Here is a 21590-nt window from a genome sequence, read left to right as displayed (position 1 = left end):
ACCACAATAAAGAGGATTTGTCTCGTCCTGTTCTCAGGTCTGCGGTGTGATTTCTCCGCCATCAAGCGCTTGGGTCCAGTCGAACGCCTCCCAGTTCTCCAGAAACGCCAGCACATCGCGCTTTTCATCCTCAACCGAGCGACGATTACCTTCACGTCGTCCATACTTGGGAGGCGTCACGTCAAGCATGCCAGCCACAACATTCACGCCGAAATCACGCGGGAATGTGCCTTCATCCTCGATCACATGGGCATATCCTCCTCGTCCTTCTGGCGTACGCCACTGGATGTGAAAGTACGGGAACGTGGGTGGAATGTGACTCTTAATCCCCGCTCTGCTAGTGTCAATAATCGGCTTGTGTGTGCTCCACTCCCCATCTGCCTGCATCAGCTCTTGTTTAAAGTACAACGGCGTGTCCAGCGCCAACTCGGAGTCCACAGGGATACACTCGATCAAAGTATGTCGCTTGCGATGAGGAGCACTCGTCTGCTCAATAAAGACCATACTCATACCGTACTGCTTGTCGCACATAGCCGTAAGTGCACTCTGGAAACGTGAGATCTCTTCGCCTACTTGTTCATCCGCTTGAACAGCAGAGCACGAATGTTCGATTGGAACAATCACGCAGTGTCCAGGATGCAAGCGAGGGCGGTTGGGCATGGCTAGATAGGTAAATTCGCCTAGAGACAGCATCAAGTGCTTCTTGAAGGCGGCGCTCTTCATACACAACTGACACTTCTGCGTTCGCTCATCCCATCGCTTACTGTCATTGATGGCGATGGCGTGTCCGCGCTGGGATTGAGCCCTTCGTGTGAGGTTCGAACCAGGCTCTTGCAGCATCTTCGTGTCCACTTGATCTTCTTCGTCAAAGCCGCTCGAGAGGTTCTGGGCGTTCACTTCTGTCCCCTTGTAGCGCGACCCCAGTCGAAGTATATTCCGTGCGTGGATAGAGTCCATATTACCTTGGCCAATCTTTGTACTTGTCATCCGTTCTTCACGCACAAGTTCTTCTAGTGACGCTGCCAGTTCTGGGCCACTGATATCCGTAAGGTCTGCATTTTTCTTTTTGCCCTTCCGGGACCCGTAGCGCATGTCTTCTTGCTCTAATGGTGGCAAGGCACCAGTGATCGCGTCGTAGTGTGGCACGGCAGCAGCAGTCTTCTCACGCTCCAGTTTGGCTTCCAACTCGTTGAGCTGCTCCGTCAACTTGCGGAATAGCGTCGTCTTGCCCATCATCTGAGCCCGCAAGGCCTTAGCTGCCAGCTTGTTGAGCTCGGCTTTATCATCCAATTTACCAGCCCCGCTTTGTACCAACAGAGAAGACTCTGTAGGCGAGATCATCGCTGTCGTGACAGGCGACGTAGTCTGTTCTGGACCATTCAAAGGCATCGTATCTGCTACCATGGGAGCGGTAGGCTTCTGGCTGCCGTAGAGGAATGCATTGCGTTTCTCCGCTTCAAGCTTGTCCGCCGCGACTTTAGCTTCATCGACTACACGAGGAGGTGGAGCCGTGTGCGTGGTTGCAGCAGGTGGCGAGCGTTTTTCGGGCTTCGATGAGTTGCTGCTGTCCTGCTGATCACGGCGAGGCTTATCGCGACCCGTTGGCGAGCGAGAACGGTGTCGGGATCGAGAGCGAGACTGTCGATCTGATCTTCGCGAGCGTTTCGAGCGGTCTGATCGCTCTCTGCTGCGACTACGACTGCGCCCATGCTTCTGTCTTCTAGAGCTTCTGTCGTCGTAACTGCGCGTTCGACTACCACGGCATCTATCTTCACGATTCAATCTAGAGCCACGTTCTTCAAAATCAGGTAATTTGTCGTAGTCGATCGGTTCTTCGTCCTCCTCTTGGTTGTCTCGACGGTGCGGATGCCCTCGGTCTCCTTCTCGTCTGCTGTCTGCCTCCACATGTTGCGTCACCGACCGCTGCACTCTCTTCGAATACTTCGACAGCAACGTTTTATCCTTGGCATCACGTCCGATCTCCAACGTCCGTCGCTTCCGCCCAGTCTCCCTCTCCTCGTCGTCAATCCCATGTCTTCTGTACTGTAAATGGGCATTCTCTCTAGCTGAGCCTCTCGCACGCTCCTTCAGTGCATTAACTGACCCAAATCTCTCGCCTACAACCTCCTCCAATGCGACGCCAGAGGCTCGTGCCTTATCCTCCGCTCGTTTCAACATCTTGGCTCGCCAGCTCGCCCCTCCGTCTCCAAACATCGGCATCTCTTCGTCTTTTTCTGTCTTCATCTCTGTATCTTTCTCTTCTTCTCCTTGGACTAGTTTACTAGATACGGTAGGCGCAGCGTCAGGATTCTTGGGGTCATACAGACCATAGACCATTCCTGTTACCGGCTCCCTCATGCCGGCGTCGATCTCCTCCTGGATCTTTTTCTGCTTGGCTTCAGCCTGAAGCTCGTTGGTTGTTTTAATTGGCTCGACTGGGTCGGCTTCGGTCCTCATGAAGGACATGGACATCCATTCGTCCCGCAATACTGCAGTAGTCTGCTTTCGCTCTTCGTCGTCGTCTTTTTCGCTACTGCTCGCGTCTCTGTGTTTGCTCTTGTGCTTCTTCTTGCTATATTTGCTCTCTTTCTTTTTCTTCTTGCTTTTATCCTTCTTCTCGCGCTTCGGCGTCTTCTCATCGCCCTCTGAACGCTTCACAAACTTTAGACCCTGCAGCAGCGAATTCATATTAATTCCACCCTCGGAATGACAGGTTCCCAGGTGTTATTTTTGTAATCCTCCCTATTTTAAGGTAATTGTTTTTAGAGTACAGTATTAATATAAAATTAATGTAAATGTTGTACTGACATGTGAGATACCTGGAAGGATAGGAAGCGAATGTCATACATTAGTGGTTATCACGGTTGGAAAGTAAGTAATATAAAAGAATTGTCACTCAATCAAAGCAAACCTTCAAACCTGCTAAAACTTTCCTTTAAAAAGAGGAAAGTTTGAAAGGAAGACCAGTGCAGCGCTTTATTGGTTATTTCGAGAAGTAATAGGTATGGCTCTATTGGCAGAAAATCAATGGTGCATTGAATGGCGTTGACCAACACAGCAACAAGCACAGCTCCTTTGTCAACATGGGAAACAAACACTGGTCTGAGTCGGAGGAATATGCTCTTATAAGTTTCCTTGGCACAAACTTCAAGGACTACACGACGAGTGTGAAGTCCAAGTTCTACGCTCGTGAATACAGGAACAACTCCAGCTGGAGATGAGCAGGGGCTTGCTTTTGCTTCCATGGCTTCCTCGTCGCAGCCGTCAGTGTCGCTCTTTAGCTCGTTGGCTATCATAACATCCTCCAACCACTCCAATGATGTAGCACGCTATAAGTGTGTGGCTCACTGGTAGACAGTTTGTCTGAGACGAAGACGCCTGCCGCGCCACACAAAATGGGGTCCTCACGGATCAAGCAAGAAAGTTTAATTTTATTGGATAATGCTACTTACTTACTTTCTTACCGTGATTACTATTATTAGCTACTCTAAAGCCTAGAAAAGATAGGAGAATCTTAAAAAACAATATGGCCAAGAAAAGAGGCACGAAACGACAACTTGTAGAATGTTATATGCTGGGGCACCAATCAACTCAAAGGCACGAAACCAGGAACCTTTTATTACCACTACGCGCAGCATAAATTTAGAAGGGGATGGGATGTCACGTCGCGCAAATCTTGAAATCCACCAGCACTGGTGACAACCTTATCAAAGTGGCGCCATGCATGATCTAGAGAGCACCAACACAGTTCTGGGCTTAGCTAGTTAAGACATGCCCAAACCACCAGGCAGGATTAGGTTGTAAAAGGAGGGGTGATGTAGCCTCTCTCAGCTCACCTAAAACGGAGTTTAATGAATCCGTGCTAGTGTTTAAAATATAAGCGCTTGCCTTTATCCAGTAGCAACATTTTATGAACAAGTAGCTTCTTAAAAAAATTCCAAGAATCATCTCCATCATTCACGAAGACTCGCCTTCATTGTGCATTTTTTCGCTCTCGTGAGATTTGTTCAGTACTAGTACTCAATAGACCACACCGGGGGCGAAGTTATAATATTTGGAGGCGTCTCTTCAAAGCTCGCATACAGTACTCGGTCTATCCACTTGGAAACCCATGTATATCATCTCGTCGAGATCTCCGTACAGAAACGCCGTCTTCACATCGTACTGGAGGATCTCCCATCCTCGCTGCACAACAAAGTATATGGCGGCACGAATAGTCTCATAGCGAATCACAGGTCCATATGTTTCGCTGTAGTTTATGTCGAATTGCTGCTTGATTCCGTGGATGACAAGGCGGGCTTGGACCCGCTTGACGCGGCCACACTAACCTCGTTTCACCGCCAAAACCCATCAAAATGTAATCGCCTTGACACCTTTCGCCTTTCGCTGCGGGTAAAGTCGCCAGATCTTGTGCTTCTTCAACGACGCTTCTTCCACCAGCATCAGCACCTGCCACTGGGGACCAAACTTACTTTTCCGTGCCAGCTTGTAGGCTGTAGGAATGTTCACACCCCAAGCCGTGCGTCATGATTTGGCCCACCACGTAATCGCTTAGTTGCACGTTTGCCTTCTCAGTCGCTTTAGAAATGGCTCGATTGGAGGCTTCTGGATTGCGATTTCAGTGTCTTCCTCCACGCTTTTCTTTTACACCTTGCACTTACATCCCTTTGTCGCCTTCACCGGCTCCGGCCCTTTCTCGTGTGCAACATGAGAGTCACCGGACTTCTCCACGTCCTGCTGTTCAACACTCGACGAGTCCTCATGCTCTGTACTCACACTCGACTTCTGCAATTTTGCTTATAGCCCATTTAGATTTCTAAAATTCATCTGCCTTGCTCGTCGGCTCAGGGCCGCTGTTCTCTACAGCGTAGGTATCTATGTCGTGTCAATTCTCATTACTGGTGGCTTCTTTGACACACGTAAACATGACCCACACCGAGCCGTCCAGAGCTCCTATCATCCAGTCTGGCTGGCGACGTTTCTCTGCAAAATTAAGCACTGGTGGGACCTGACTACCTGATGCGCTAACACACGCCATCACAGACATATTTTTGTGATCGCATAATGTTCCTCCTCTTTCATTCGCACAAATAACCCGAGGCGCGTTGCGTCCTTGAGAACAGTACCCTGTTTCGTCGCCGTTTCCTGGCAGGGCAACCCAGTTCCTGCATTGATCTCCATAGCTCCTCGTAAAACGACCTAATTCGCTCTTCAGTAAACAAATTGCAGCGCTTGATATCTAATATCTGGGCCGTTTGCGAGTTAGCTTATCGCCATGCTGCCGATCCAATTTAAGTGGCCTCCTCGAATTTGGGAATGTATCACTCACCATAATACCGCTACTTTTTGCAGCTTCACAAGCCATGATACGGATCTCGTTGTCCGTCATGCAAATCTTACCACGTGATCAAAACAGGACAACTTTTACGATGCCTTCCTCCATGTCCTGAGAGAGTGTTGTTGAGCGACCCGGTTTGGCGTCTAGTGCGACCTCGCCCGAAGCTCTTCAATAAAGACAGCTTCTTGACACCTTATATGAAGTGGAAGCACGTGAATACGAAGCACCATTTGCATCGATATATTCGACAGCACTCTTGAATTCGTTGATCTGGTCGTTCTGCATGGTTGTATAAAGCTCAGGAGCGATAATATTATTTGGACTGACTTGTCTGGCCTTGGCAAACTCTAATTTAATGAGCTGTGATTCGTTTTTAAAATAGTAGCAGGGAGAGGAAGTGATGTTGCTCTGTCGCTTTGACACTGTGTTTGTTGAAATCACATTTTATTAACACAGTACACTTCTCAAAATAGTATCTTAATATACATTACTGGTGTTTCGAGTTCTCTGGATTTTATCCAGGGTAGTTGGGGCGATACAACCGGAGGTACAAATCACTACGAGAACATATAAACTGTATTATTTAATATGAAATAATTTATAGAAAGGTTTAAATCACTTGTCAATATTAATCACCGTGCATATGTTATTAATATCCAATGCATGTTGCTTGAGTCATTTACGGGCGACATGACGACCAGCACTCTGACAATGATATAATCATACAGGAACGAATTACTACCTACGGGCGACATGACGACCAGCCTCATACCACAAGGGCAAAAGCACCACCGTCGCAGCCACAACCTTTCCCACTCGAACGTCCTACAAGCTTTCTTCCTTTTGTGGTCATTACGACCAGCTTCAATACTTTCCAACAGCCACATCCCACAAGGGCAAAAGCACCACCGTCGCAGCCACAACCTTTCCCACTCGAACGCCCTACAAGCTTTCTTCCTTTTGTGGTCATTACGACCAGCCTCAATACTTTCCAACTGCCTCATACCACAAGGGCAAAAGCACCACCGTCGCAGCCACAACCTTTCCCACTCGAACGCCCTACAAGCTTTCTTCCTTTTGTGGTCATTACGACCAGCTTCAATACTTTCCAACAGCCACATCCCACAAGGGCAAAAGCACCACCGTCGCAGCCACAACCTTTCCCACTCGAACGCCCTACAAACTTTCTTCCTTTTGTGGTCATTACGACCAGCCTCAATACTTTCCAACTGCCACATACCACAAGGGCAAAAGCACCACCGTCGCAGCCACAACCTTTCCCACTCGAACGCCCTACAAACTTTCTTCCTTTTGTGGTCATTACGACCAGAATCACCACCGTCGCAGCCACAACCTTTCCCACTCGAACGCCCTTCAAGCTGTCTTCCTTTTGTTATAGATCCAACCCCCTTAGATATTGCCTACACCTATTGCTTTTAATTTTTTTCATTTAGTTAACCAACATACTTTCCACAGTTAAGTCTTACGTTACCGTCCCAATTGTGACATGCTCAAACACAACGTCGCAGGTATTCGTTGTGGTCACTCGTCGTAACTTTCACTGTGGATTTACGATCCAAGGGCACATTGATCATGTCCGCCTGCGAGTGCATGCCTGATACTTTCCCTGTCGTGCGGTCGCTCTAGTTTTTGTCTTGTGTCAGCCGGTCGATGCTGTGTCCTTCTTGGCTTCAGTGATGCCGTTCAAATCAGCTCAATGATTTAAAAATGCAACTAGTGTTTATTTTACCACTAAAGTCTCCCACTCACTAAAGGTTCCGAAATCCATGTCACTTATTCAACAGCTGCAGCAAGCTCGCGCGAGCGAGCAGAAAGAAACAACTATTATCTCTGTTCCAGATATTCGGCAGCGTGTAGGGAGAGCGGGAACTGTTTGTGGAGTCTTCCGTCAGAATGGTAAATGCTCCTTCTCTCGTGGCGTCCATCTCAATCTGATAGATGCCTGCTCACTCGTGGACTTTCGAACGGCTTCGTCGACGCTAACCACGCTTACACACGCTTCGCAGCAACGATTTACATTCCGTGTGACGGTTTGGAGCGGAAACCTTGACGATGCGCGTTTCGTGGTTGGAAATCTCCTGCGACTGCGCGCGATTGAGAATGTGGATCTCTGGAACGGGGTTCTGTGCGGGTCCTGCCACCGCGAAGACATCGATGTGATCGACGATACTCACCTTATCGGACTTGGTGTGCAGGAGAACGGTGCTGCTCCATAAAACGATCCATGATGGCGCAGCTCCCGAAGCAAAACTGGGGTGATGCAGAAGTAGTGATAACAAAGTAGGACATATTGAAAACGAAGCTAGTAGGAGCATACCGTAATAGCTTAGGAACTGCGAAGAAGTACATAGTGGGACTACGGTAGCTGGTGGGATAATGCAAGTAAAACTTCTGTCAATTTTGAATGCCAAACTAAATGTTTATGTGTGCACAATTTTGTACATCACATTTGGTTTAAAATAGTTCTCGAAATATTGGTATAATGAAAACAGCTCGATTCATATACAAAGTTTCTTTCGATCGGATTTGCACCATGTCTCCTAAGGAGAATACCGTTGAACGCAACAGAAAAATGACCAGAGAGAAGTACCGAGCTGTATCGGAAGCAGAGCTGAATAATGCGAGGCAACCTCGCCGAGAGCGAAAGCATCGGAATTCTCGGCAAACTGATGGTATGGGCCCTATATCACATGAAGTTCTCAATCGTGTACATAGTGAATGCGCGCTAAGGCTCTCTAACGAGAGTATGGGAGAACAAGTCTGCAGCGTATGTGATTGTCTGCACATTGCAGCCGAAGTTACTGTTACGTCTGTCGCACGTTCGCCCGTACTAGTGGATGCATTGATAAAGCGACTCCAATCCCCAGCGAACCTTCCGGACTCTCTTCGTGCGTACTACAATGTAAAGGACTTATATGAGCCGTTCGAAGGAATCTTGTTATCACGACGTGGAATGGAAAAGACGGCTGGAGTTGTTCGTCTTCAGATTTGCAAGGCATGCCGTCAATCCCTACGCAGAAAAGGCTTAAAAGCCCCCCAAAGTTCTCAATTGCTAATAGACTTTTCATTGGAGCTTTACCGTCAAGATACCACAACACAACCGCAACAGAAAATGGGATGCCGAATTTGGCTCAGCCTACGCGGCTTTTGGAAGTGGTTCGGGGTGGAAAACACAGAACTTTACGCTCTCACATTTACTACTTTCGCGCCGATCCATCTACACCTGCTCACTTGTGACCAAACGAAATAGTATCACAAGGAATTATAGAAGTTACAATGGCTGGTGCGCTGACGGAAGAGCAAAAGCTGCGAACAATGAAAAAATACGAGGCGAGGCCGGAGCGACTGCGTGGACAACTTGCATGGTATCTCGCGAATAACCGCCTTTATAATAATGTCGAGCAGCGCTCTGAGGCTGGCAGGGCTTCTTATTCAACAACTGTGATTTTGGATCGGACAACCGACCGTCAACACGATTCTAGTGGTGACGGATTGGACAAAGCCACTTGGCGTCATAACGCCCCAGTCCCAGCACACTGCAATGTTGAAGTACAGGATGAACACTACGAACAAGCTTCCACGGCGTTGGTAAGAGATTTTTCCTGTCCAGACGACTTGAAGGTAATTCGACAGGCCATCAACGCACGAGACGTCGTTGTATTTCGTTCTTCAGACATTCTTCCTAACTTTGACCCAGCATTTTGGTCGCTGTCGTTCTGTGAGCTATTTCCTTATGGTCGAGAGGGATTGAATGAACCACGGAAGATCAAGATCGGATTACACGAATTTATTCGCTACTGCTTACGTTTATCTACGAGGAAGCACGTAAAGCATCCGTCATTTGCCCTAGTTGGATTTGATGTGATCGCACGTCACCGAGCTATACAAGCTAAATCGATTCAAGCTAAACTAGCTCCAGGAGTGTCAATTAGTGCTGCTGCTGTGACGCGCGAAGAACTGAATAGTCACATTCAATACCAAACAGAACGACTGAACGCATTAGCTGAAAATCGAGCACTGCCCACTCAGTCTGACATAAATCGACATGTTGCCGACTTGTATTCTAGCATTTCCACGGGTATGAGATCTTTCTGGGGGTCTAATGACGAAAGGGCAGAAGCAAGAACGAATTTGTTCGCAATGCAGCTGACGTTTAGAGAACCGTCGCTGTTCTTTACCGTATCACCGGATAGCTCGCTCACGTTCCGGGTCGCAAATTTATCTGGAGACATGGAGACAGAACTACTGGATGCGGTTCACAGCACTTTGAACCGTCAAATGAAATTTTCCCGAGGTCGCCTAGGAATGATTGCCACTCAAAACCCTGTTGCCTGCGCAAGGTAAGCATTACAGTCACTAATGCACAACACAACATTGATGGTTATTATGTTGTGAACAGATACTTTCATCACATTATGGAAATTATTATCGACGTTATATTTGACTGGGACCAAGTCCTGCAACGTCCGAGAGGACGGGGAGGGCTTTTTGGTACTACAGAAGCTTTTTTTGCCTCCACGTAGTCTCAGAGTTCTACAGGATCACTTCACGCGCATATCATGGTTTGGATTCGTGGTATGCCCAAAACGCTGGAGGAATATAAACGTCTTCGGAGCAGTGACAACTTCCAACTAAAGTTACTGAGTTACGTGAACTCTATTCTTCAAGCAAGTTACCCAATTTCGACTGATTGCTGCCCTCACTGTCGTGAAAAGGCTATATGTCCCGTGCCTGTTAGCCAACAAGCATTCAAAGTGCCTTTCAAAGGGTCTACGCGTCCCTCACCTTCCAAGTGTCAATCTTGCAATACTACGTATGGATCTGACGAACTCGTACGAAAATGTATCTCGAAATTGACCGAGAACCAGACCGATCAAAATTCTGCAGCTGAATTTACCCGGCTGGCAATACCACAACCGTTACCACGCACAGTAGATCGCGATTCATTGCCGGCCGTCAATTCTACTCAAGCTCTTCTCACATATTAAAATTATCATTGGTTTCACAGCAAGTCGTGTTTCAAAACGTCCAAGCGAACTCCTGCTGGAAAGAGCTGTAGAATGTTTTTCCCAAAAACGACCTGTCCTAGTACAAATTGGACCGACGTAGGATCGCTGGAGATGAGAAGAACGACAGGAAGCGAGTACCTGAACCCATACATTCCTGTAGTGAACGAAGTGATAAAATCGAATCACGACCTCAAGGTTCTATATGCCTGTGAAGGTACGCTCCCTCTCAAGAATTCCTCTTTTTGACTAGTGCTTATCTGTAATGATACCTATAGGCCCACACGTCGCATTTTATATGATGAAGTATTCGACGAAGGACCAAAAGGATGTTGAAAACCCTTTGGCGCTACATATTGGACCCTTCGATAGATCTACAGCAAACTCCGACCCCAGTTTGGATAATATTCAAGCTGGTCGTCGTCGAATGCAGTCAATGTGCTGCTCATTATCCAACGCCCATGAAATTGCTGCTCCGATGGCTAGTTTATACCTGCTACGCGGTTCGACATTTTACGCTTCCGCTTCCTTTGGAAAAATCTTCCTAAATTCGTTCTCCACCGCTCTTTTTGGTTGTTAAAGAACAGAAATTATACTGGCGGAAAGCGAAGATGGGATCGAGTATAAACCTTCCAGCTCATATCTTGATTACGTATATCGATTAGAAGAACTAGCTTTGACCTCGGTTATGGAATTTACGTCAGCTTGGAAGAAACAACGGAACAAGACTGGCCTCAAGCTTAAACAAGGACATCCTCAATTGAAAACACATTCTCTGCATCGTCGAGATCATTCAGTAACTCCTGTAATTATCGGACCTCGACTGCCGGATTTCCGAGATCCTGGTTTATCGGATGATGATCGAGCACAGCTCAAAACAAAAATGCTCATTTTATTCAGACCCTTTCGAGATCGTGCAGACTTTGGAGCAAATTTCACCTCAATAAACGCAGTCTTCGAGCGCTGGTGGAACTGGGACGCAGCTGTGAAGGCGAAAGCATTCTCAAACCACAACAGTGACTTTATGAAGCCCGCCAGCTACACAAAATAGCAGGCGATCACGACGTTCATAGACATGAACAATGTTCTTCCGATGAAAACTCGACTTTGGATGTTTGTCCAGATCCTGACTTTGATAATGATACTGAAGATGAAATCGTTTGTTTCTCGAAACATCTGGTGACTACGACTAACATATTTGATTTAACCAAGTGCAAGCAAACAACATTCCTTGCTTCCCGATCTGGTACTCCTGCACTACGAAGACTCATTTTGCCGTATGTGCCCATATCTTCGCTCCGAGAGAAAATCGGTCGTATGGAAACTGTATACAGCAAAATTACTTTAAGTCCGCACTCGGCATTACGGCCAGACCCCATATTGTGCCCAACAAGAGTGATGTATGATGCTAGTGCTGAAGATTCGCCAGAGTAGGAAGCCCCAGCTGACGTTAACAACCGAGTTTAGCTTCAACCAAATAGCTCCCTTCGGGACACATCTCGTCATTTTAATCTGAATCGGAAGCAGCACAAAGCTTTCGTTCTTGCTGGAAAAAAATTAATTCAGTCTTTTCGCAATCAGCCCGGACAGCAACCGCTACGAGCTTTTCTCGGTGGAAAACCAGGATCAAGAAAGAGTGCTGTTATTCATGCATTGCAAGCACTTGCCAAGAGTTGGGGATATCCTTATGCAGTTGCTACTGTTGCTTATCAAGGTGTCGCAGCCGAAGCCGCTGGAGAACAAACTATTCATAAGATGTTTGGATGGGGATTGAAGCCAAAACAAAAGCGTACGCAGCCGAGTCTGGAGCAACGTGAGCGTTTTGCTCAATTACGACTACTGATAGTGGACGAAATTTCAACTACAGATGTGAAGTTCCTAGGAATGATTGACACCGAGCTCCGACTTCTTCTGAATCAGCCTGATAAACGTTTGGCGGTATTGATTTCATACTAGTTGGCGACTGGCTTCAACAACTTCCGATAGCAGGATATCCTGCTTTTATAGCAACACCACCTTGCCGGAATGATACTGAAGAATACCTAGCACGGACTCGTGGGATTACTATCTATCAAAGTGTGACAACTGTTGTAATGTTGGAAGAAAATATGCGGCATCGTACACATCCCCAATGGAGCACTATTCTCGACCGCTGGAGATATGGGGATTATCGCGAAGAAGACATCAATTATGTCAATGATGTTTGTTTTACTGAAAACTGGAAGAACAATGATCCGAGCCACACGTCTTTTTCTCCCATAATTGTTATATACGAGCTGAGTATAACGCCGACTCTGTTGTCCAATTCTGCCGAGCCAATAACCAGATTATTCATCAATTCCCTGCAATCATTTCTCGAGGAAAAGTTGAATTATCTCTAGAGCGACAACGGAGTTTACGAATGATTCGCGACGCCAAAACCGGAAATATGCCGCTATTACTTTCTGTAGCAAAAGGAATGCCCGTACAGTGCACTAAAAACGTTTTCCAATTCATGAAACTCTCGAACGGCTCAATTGGATTTGTTGCTGACTTCCATTGCTCTTCGAACGACACTACCCGGACCGAAACACATGACGGTCTGGTGTACAGAATTCACTCGCTACCGCCGGAAGATATCTACATCAAATTGTTAAACCGCGATACGGATATATTTCCGGGATTTCTGACGGCATCGTCCCTGTGGTACTACGTACGGAAAAAGGAGTCAAAATTGACATGACTACACGCTCTATCAGCGCCACAGTCACCCAAATCCCGCTCATACCAGCTTTTTCCCTTACTAGTGACAAGTGTCAAGGATTAACAGTTGATCGAATGGTTCTTGGACCCTTACGGCATCCGACACGTCGTAATCCACAAAAAACCTCTTTCTACGTCGCGGTGACTCGAGTGAAAACGATGAAGCAACTGTATCTAATGGAACCTCTGACACTGGAATTTCTTCAATATTTCAAACCCACCAAGGAATCACTAGCAGAAACAATGCGGTTATACAACTTAGACTGGGAGTTTACGTGCTAATGAAGACCGAAACATTTGGCTACTGCAGAAGAATTACTCGGCATTGACTTCTCCAGGTCGCAATTGTGCGAAAACGTCTTATCACGCTACACTTTCAACGCTTCAGTTTTCTGTCTCACCCTTGCCGCCTCCCACTCGCGCACGAAATAAAACTTAGACGCGATCCCCTGCATAGGAATCTTCACGCTCACGTCTTTCTTATACTGCTTCCAAAATGCCCAAATATTGAGCTCCAGATGAAGAACGTATAGCAGAATAAAAGTCAGAACTTCAGCCAAATTATTAATTCTCAAAGCAGCAAGAAATACCCACAATTTCATTCATGAACAGAGCTTGTAATGAATAATGTCCTTGCTCCTTAAGCCACTGCCACAACCAACACAAGATAGTCAAGAATTAGTATCAGTGTCCCCTCTTGTCATCTATTTCACTCTCAAAGCAGCACCTTTGTCTCACGCTTCAACGTAACATCCTCCGGACATTCCATCAGAAATCCACCCTTGGAAATCACTTCCATCAACTGTACAAACTCAACAGAAACATCTCCTTCCTTCTTGGATAAAAACTCCATCGATAGAGCCACCGTTTTGCACGACTGCAGCGTATTAAGCACTCTCATGCCTCTCAGCACCTTCTTGCTGCCTTCCTTATACTCCTGAGCATGGAAACTTCCCACTATATCTCCATCTTTCGTACGCACCACTGGTCGCTTCACAAACGCCCTGCAAATCATCACAAATTTCAGCAAAACTGCTCCAAACAGTCCCAATCCTTCGTATTCCTCACCTTGCAGCGGATCTGGGAGGCGTCTTGGCTGCTACGCGCTAATTCTGGACGCTACCAGTGTCACTAAGCGTATGTGGCAATAGCTGAAACTCCTGTACACACGTATTACCTCCTACTGAAGCTCTAAAACACGCAGCCATGTGCAGCAGCGTCTTGACGCCAGCTCTGCGCTACTCAAGCTGCGAAGCCAATTCAACACAGAGCGCTTGTCGGCGCTGCTGTCTCTACCGCCGCCTCGACGCTTGCGCAGACTGACGGCGAGCTCTCCGAGCGCTTGAACTGAGGACAGCCAGCTCGATCAAGCGTATCCAGCAAAGTGCGTTAGGCTAACCTTCGAGCGACATCAAATCAAACGGAGCGGTTGTAATTATTACTTAGTAATTACTGTAGCTTGCGATAAAATCCAGAACTTCCACGTTTCCAACTGAGTCCTTTTGTGATTATAGTCCAGAATATTTTTGCTAAATCAGTACAATTGTCGATCGGATTTACATGTTTAAAAGAAAATTGACTGAGTTAGCGTTTGAGGAGGCGTTTAGTTTTAAAGTCACCGAAAACTCACTCATGATGAATTTGCTCAGCGGTCTCGGAGATAGGACAAGAAGACGGACGCTTGACGGACGCTAGCTCGTGTAACACGACTAAACATTGGCTTGCAAGCTGCACGCCAAGACCAGGCAGTCCCGGTGATTGATAAGATGTAAGCGTATAATTACGGATATTACTTGTGTATTTGAAGTGACAGATCGATAGTTCCCGGTTGATGCTGGACGCTTCGCTCGGGTAACATAATTGAAAGACATAACCAGGCAGTCACTGGTGGTTGATATGATGGAAGCGTATAGTAATGGGTATCAATTGTGTATTCGAAAAGACAGATCGTCACTTCCCAGTTGGTGCTGGAAGCTTAGCTCGCGTAACATGATTTTTTTTGGGGCCTTTTATTACAGATTCACGCCATTTTTTCCAATTCACTCCCGGTACAGGATTAACGTTCCCTCAAAATTTGTATTACTCTGTCGAATTGAACATTCATCTCCAAGCGCAACCAGTAGTATACTATGTCGCCTCGAATTATACGGCGAAATCCATTTGGACACAATAAATTTATAGCTTAATAAAAAAGTACCATCCAAACCTTCACGTCGTAATTACCCCCCCCCACCCCACCCACCCATTCAAATGCACAAGCGCGCCAATTTCGAGTAGAGCGCACAATACGTTTTTTTATCAGCAATCTTCCAGCCATACCCAGAACATTATATCGTCTGAGAACTGCTGTAACGGGGTACAATCCAGTGTGCCCCATGTTACATAAAGAGTGACCCATCACTCTTGTGGACACCTGGTACACGGTACCAGGTGCTCTCGGAACCAGTCAGTGCATGACTACTTAGCTCTACTATAGGTAACCTCTAGTTTGTATGAGACCCAAGCTTATCTTACTTATATATACACCAGTCTTAAATCGACTCTTCTAAGTAGCAAACCGTTCCATTTGAGGCCGGATACACGTGGGCTTACGCTCACTTGGGTAGTTGACACTCTTAAGCACTTCCTCTGTGCAAGGTGCTGTGTGACCCCGTCACACTTGGTAGCACTCGTAGTCAACCCAACACCATCGCGGGTAGATTGAGCTGCCTGAATCCTCTGTGCGCTCAACGTTTGAGCCACGATGGACCGTGCGAGTTTCCTCGCTTGAGCGACTCACAGTACGAGTCTGTTCGGAAGCTGGGACGCATCTTTGGACAAGATGTCCTTCGCAGCTTGGCGGCGGCGACGCCTGCCGAGCAACAAGAACGCGTGACCGCGGCTAGGACCTACGAGCGTGGTCTCATCGCTCACGTCCGCGGGAGGCCACGATGGCCGCTCCTCAGGCAACCAGGCCTAAGCCGGTATGGCTGAAGGTCCCCGTGTTTGAGGGGTAGGAAGGAGAGAACCGTCACTTCTGGGTCCGTGAGGTGGAGATCGTCATAATCATCACAGACGAGCCAGTTCGGGTGGCGTTTGCCTTGTCCAACCTTGGTGGACGTGCCAAGCAAGGGCATACACCAGGGCGACGACATCTCCTGGATGCTTTGTATCCTGGGCTCAGCTGTGTGAGCAGCTTCGAGCCGCGTTCCTACCGGCGAACAGCGAGTTGCGCCAGCGCTCACGCTTTCTCGCGTGTAAGCAAGGTACACGTGAGCTGCAGGAGTACGCGCAAGAGATGCGCACGTTGGTGGCATTTCTGGCAGGGAATCCTCTGTTTGAAGACGTTAAGACAACAGTCTTCATGGAAGGCCTGAAGGTCGGTCCTGCTCACACCCAGCTATTCTGGGTGCAAGCGACAACTCTGGAGGAGGCGATTCGAATCGTCCTTTAAGAAGAGTACAGCCACAAGCAGGCTGGTACTCCTCGGGAAGAGGAACATCGCCACGATGAGAATGGAGTTCCTCGGTAGGCGGAGCATCGCAGCAATGACGCTGTTGCTCCTGCTCTCACGCAGCCCGTTGATACCGGTGCGTACACCGAGCCCGAACCCATGGACTGAAGCTCAGCCGAGAGCTTGGTCCGCTGCTATGGATGCGGCGGACATAGACACTAATAGCGTGTGTGTCCCTCGCTAGTCCTCGGGAAGAAGACAGCCCGTGGACCCCAAGTCCGGTGGCACAGGCCACGGCCAGGTGGACGAAGACTCCCCGGCCACCAGTAGGGGCGGTATGCCCTACAGAAGCGCGCTAATCCTTCGTGATGGGTGTGCAGGTTGTGCGCACCACGGGATATAGCCCAGAGAGACGTGGTTCTCTCAAACCGGTGAAGGGCAGTGATGGGCTGCTGGTAGTACACTCGGTGTACGGGGGTACGGTATCCCTTGAACGTTTGATAAGTTCTGGGGCGCTGCTACGCCGCCGGAACGTCGCTTGGCATAGCGACCCCGACTGCACTCTATGTCAGAGTGGCGGTCGTGGACTGATCCTTGGTGGACTAGCCTTTGGTACGGTGAAGGAAGTATCAATGGTTCTCAACAGCCCTGAACGTTTCGGCGCGATGAACTCGCGCACCGCGGTGTCGCTCGCAGCTCTCGCCATGAACAATATGGCTGTGTCGAACATAAGGCACAGCCCGGACTTTGGTGTGGCAAGGCTGAGAAGGACCTACCAGTCCAGGTCTATGACGGAGCATTGGTGAGTCATGTTCCCACCACCGTCATGACTGAGGCGTCTGATACAGACCACCAGGACGCAGAAGCGTCACTGAGCTGGCAATGCGCCGACAACTAAGCGTACAGCAAGATCATTCTCCGCTGCGGCAATGCCACGGGCGTTGGGTTTTTTTTGCCCGGCGTGTGGACCTGCTACACCAGCAGCGTCCAACGCCGAAGTTCGTCGCGCCGACGGGATTCGACAGTGGTTATGCCTTTAAGCGCTAACCAGGTGGGTAACTGAGGACCACACGGTCGCCCAGACCTTAACTGAAGAGGAAGGCGCTGAATGCGCTTCCTGTGTGGATAACACAGTACCACACGCAGTCGCCCAGACTATAACTGAAGAGGAAGGCATCAACATGCTTCTTGTGTGGGTAACACAGTACCACACGCAGTCGCCCATACTATAACTGAAGAGGAAGGCATTGTCCATGCTTCCCGTGTGGGTAACACAGTGCCACACGAGGTCTCGAGTGCCTCTGATGTCGTCAATGCGACATCATGACGTGGGTAGCGAAGTGCCACGTCAAGTCAGCCGCCGCAAGTCGGGTCTGAACCTTGTTCAGACCGACGTCGCTTCAAGCGACTCGGAGTTCAGAGCCCGGACTCCTCTGACTCGGTCGGTGGACACCAACTCTGTCCGGTGTGTGTGCGGGTCTGACACGCCAGCTGATCCCAACACCGAAGGTCGTCGCGCCGTATGCGCTTCGACAGTGGTGGTGCCGAAGGGCATTCACCAGGTGGGTAGCATAGGTCCACACTGCGGATAACAAGTTCCGCAAGCAGCGAGGCTGCTTGAGTAGACCGACATTCGGTGCTCCGAGCGTGGGTAACAGCGCTCCACACAACCAAGGTGGGTAACATAGCTCCACACCCAAGGCGGGTAACATAGTTCCGCACACAGAGCCATTGGCTTGAGGCGCGAGGTTGTCTTGGCCTCGCTTGACGTGAGCAACTCGCCCGACGTCAAGTCGCGCAGACTCAAACTGCTGACGCGAAGGCTGGATGCCTTCGGCCGACACGGCCGACGCGGTCGTCCATACCGACGCAGTACAAAGGGCGGAGAACCGTTGCGCCTGCCAGTTACTATCAGAAGCCACGAGAGACTCAGTAGTCTCGAGGTTAAGTGGGGGTGGGGGGGGGCTCGGAAATACCTTTCCTCCCTGACTTTCCGAGAGGCAGGTAGCCGTCGTGCTGCCAGTGGCTATCACAAGCCACGAGAGACTCGGTGGTCTCATGTGTAAGTGGGAGAGAGGCTCGGACATACTTTTCCACCCTGGTCTTGAGGTAAGACCAAGTTCCTTACGGAACCAGGCGTCAATGTACATCGACTGGATGCTTTAGGGGAACAGCCGGGCTAGAGCTGCGGTAGCTGTAGCCGAACAAGACATAGTGGCGAAGAAAGCCACTGGCGCAAGGTGCCTCAGAATCGCTGAGCGAATCAGCAGTGCTGAGGTTGCAAGCAACCACACACGAGGCGAAGCGCGGACCTAGTGCAATCAGCGCACTGGTCCCTTGGTCATGAATGACCTGTCGAGTAGGGTGAACGGAACGTCTCACCCGCCGACAAAGCGGTTGCGGTACGTGATGTACGCAACGCGCCGGGTATAATGGGCCATGGAGCCATAACCCAAGTGTCATGTACGAGTTTACACACAACTGACCAGATGGTGGTCCAGGCAACGCACGCAGTCGTAACTGGTACCGCGCCGAGCATGACACCGTGGTGATGGCTGCTTACCTCACCATGGGTTGGTACCCGTGAGTACTCGGTGTCAATGCCAGACACCAACGCCGCAGTGGCATGGTGGTAAGATATGCCCCACCGCGGTCGAGTACCATCAAGGTACATGGTGTCTGTGATAGACACTGGTGTAGGTGCAAAGGATATGCACCATACCAAGACCCGATGCGCTCTGGACGCTGTGAGTCAACGCACGTACTGTGCATCGGCACTGGCTGCTGTCGAGCAGCCTGCCAGGCGTTCCACGTAATGAGCTCGTCGTGCACGGAGCACTTATGGTAGCTGTGGTACGTGTCGTACACAGCGTATCTCGTGTACGGGCCCATGGACCTGTACAATGTGCTTGCACATGCGTCGTGCATGATGTGAGCACTGGCCATGAATCCTTTCAGGCGACAGCACAGCAGAAGCAGTTGGCGCCAAACATGGCAACCTAGTGGTGGGCGTACCGCACCAAAAGGTTAGTATCGTACGGTACATGGTGTCGATGGGAGACGCCTACACCACGGTTGTATACCGTCACGGTACACGGTGTCGATGAGGGACACCTACGCGCCGTTGGTACGGTGACCAAGACGCAAGGAGAACGTGGCAGAAGCTCCGCCCGCAAGGATAAATCCTTGCTGGAGCCAAAGGCATGGCCCGAGGTGAGCTGAGAGCTCCTTCTAGTGCTGGGGATGCACTAGAGGGAGCTCTCAGCTCACCTCGGAACACCTTCTCGGTGTCGTCCCTCGCGGGATACACCATGCTCCGGACGCGTTCGCGAGGACTGTCATGTCCTCTGGTGCGAACTGTGGGCGAATGCCACACGTTCGGATGCTATTGCACCCTGTGCTAAATCACTGTACGCGCGCTAGCGCAGAAGCTAAGGCAGCTCTGAGTGTAGGCTTTGCGGCCAACACAGCTGTAAGCATAGGGATGCCAATCCCAGTGGGCTTTAGAAGCACAAGTCACTGTGGGTGTAACTGAGGGCCGCGCCAGTATCATGGCTGCTCAGTGTGAGAATTCACCTTTGGGTGTTTTAATTCTCTCACTTCTGATTGGAGAATCAGTTGTGATTGGAGAATCAGGTCGTCCTCAGTTAAGTGGGGGGATGTAACGGGGTACAATCCAGTGTGCCCATGTTACATAAAGAGTGACCCGTCACCCTTGTGGATACCTGGTACACGGTACCAGGTGCTCTCGGAGCCAGTCAGCGCATGAATACTTAGCTCCACTAAAGGTAACCTCTCGTTTTTATGAGACCCAAGCTTATTTTACTTATAAATACACCAGTCTTTAATCTACTCTTCTAAGTAGCAAATCGTTCCCTTTGAGGCCGGGAGCACGTGGGCTAACGCTCACTCGGGTAGCTAATACCCTTAAGCACTTCCTCTGTGCAAGGTGCTGTGTGACTCCGTCACAACTGCGACCCCCGGACCTCCAGTCCGGGTCCCCCAATCATGAATAATTTGAACGGAGTTGTTGAAATCATGTTTTCACTCTAGCAGAAAATGGCACTTTTGAAAGTGCCAAACCGATGCTTATTCGTGGGCGAGCTAAATTGTGCATGAGAGGAATGGATTAGGGCAGATAGACTATGTACAAATTCTAGTAAATCGTACTCGCGACGAAAAAACGAAGAGGAATTTCCATAATCCAGTACTATTAATAGTGTACTATTAATAGTGTACTGGATTCTGAAAATCGGCGAGTTAATTCAGAAATTGAATTTGAAAAACAGTACAGCCCCGGTAAGTTCGCGCCACGTAAAAATCCAGTACACGGTTTAAGTACGCACATCTGCCTCTCAATGGTTTTCACATGTACTGCAACAAGCTGAGCGAACATACATCCGAGAAACGTCACATAGCGGCAAATTGGCTACCATAAACAGGAGTCAGATTTAGTTCCGGTTCTAAACGACAACGCATGGATTGAGAGCTACAGCTGCCGGAATGTGTAGGTTCACTCCTCTCATGGAAGTTGTCTACTCTGTTCAGCACCTTGATCCTCAAAATCAACACGGGCATATTCACGCTTGGAGACTTGTTGATCTTCCAGCTCGAGAATGCACATGCGGGAACTGGCAATATGAAACGTTTCCGTGTATTCACGCTAATTGTGTAGCGATTCAGGAGGGCCTCCAGCTCGTCTTATCATGCTTTAGACACAATTAGCTAAGCTCTGCATTGACATCTAAAGATGTAAAGCCTCTTTTTGGATTTATCGGGATGCCGCCGCACAACAAGCGCAAAAAGCATGCCAGGAGCTTTAATCGAAAAACATGTAAGGCGTTTAGCTAAGAAAATAACTCGAACACTCGAATAGGGAAGCTGGCACTTCTTAAACTGTTTGTCGCCGAGTAAATTCAATTCTGCGGAAAGCAAGCGCATGGGCTCTGCTTTCTCGTGCCTATCTGTTCTTCCTATCCAGTACTATAGGATTTCAGTTGCCTAGCTTCACGTTGAACACTCTAGTGGGTTACAAGTGCCATATGGACTG

At 48.8% G+C, this 21590-nt stretch overlaps 2 protein-coding genes across 2 annotated transcripts; both read right to left on the bottom strand.

Annotated features, from left to right (window-relative positions):
• Positions 1-33: 33 nt before the first annotated feature.
• PITG_00369 (uncharacterized protein) lies at positions 34-2472 on the bottom strand (the record flags this gene model as incomplete). The annotated part of the gene is made up of 4 exons (XM_002908929.1): positions 34-1303; positions 1361-1490; positions 1794-2220; positions 2275-2472. 4 exons carry the CDS (start codon positions 2470-2472, stop codon positions 34-36), a joined length of 2025 nt encoding a protein of 674 aa, XP_002908975.1.
• A 10488-nt stretch (positions 2473-12960) lies between these two features.
• On the bottom strand, positions 12961-14741 carry PITG_00368 (uncharacterized protein; the record flags this gene model as incomplete). The annotated part of the gene is made up of 6 exons (XM_002908928.1): positions 12961-12984; positions 13509-13619; positions 13702-13755; positions 13835-14111; positions 14176-14203; positions 14738-14741. 6 exons carry the CDS (start codon positions 14739-14741, stop codon positions 12961-12963), a joined length of 498 nt encoding a protein of 165 aa, XP_002908974.1.
• Positions 14742-21590: the final 6849 nt, after the last annotated feature.

Source organism: Phytophthora infestans, genomic scaffold (genome assembly GCF_000142945.1).
Source record: "Phytophthora infestans T30-4 supercont1.1 genomic scaffold, whole genome shotgun sequence".
In the NCBI taxonomy this organism is placed as follows: domain Eukaryota; phylum Oomycota; class Peronosporomycetes; order Peronosporales; family Peronosporaceae; genus Phytophthora; species Phytophthora infestans.
This window is presented reverse-complemented; position numbering and strand designations above follow the sequence as displayed.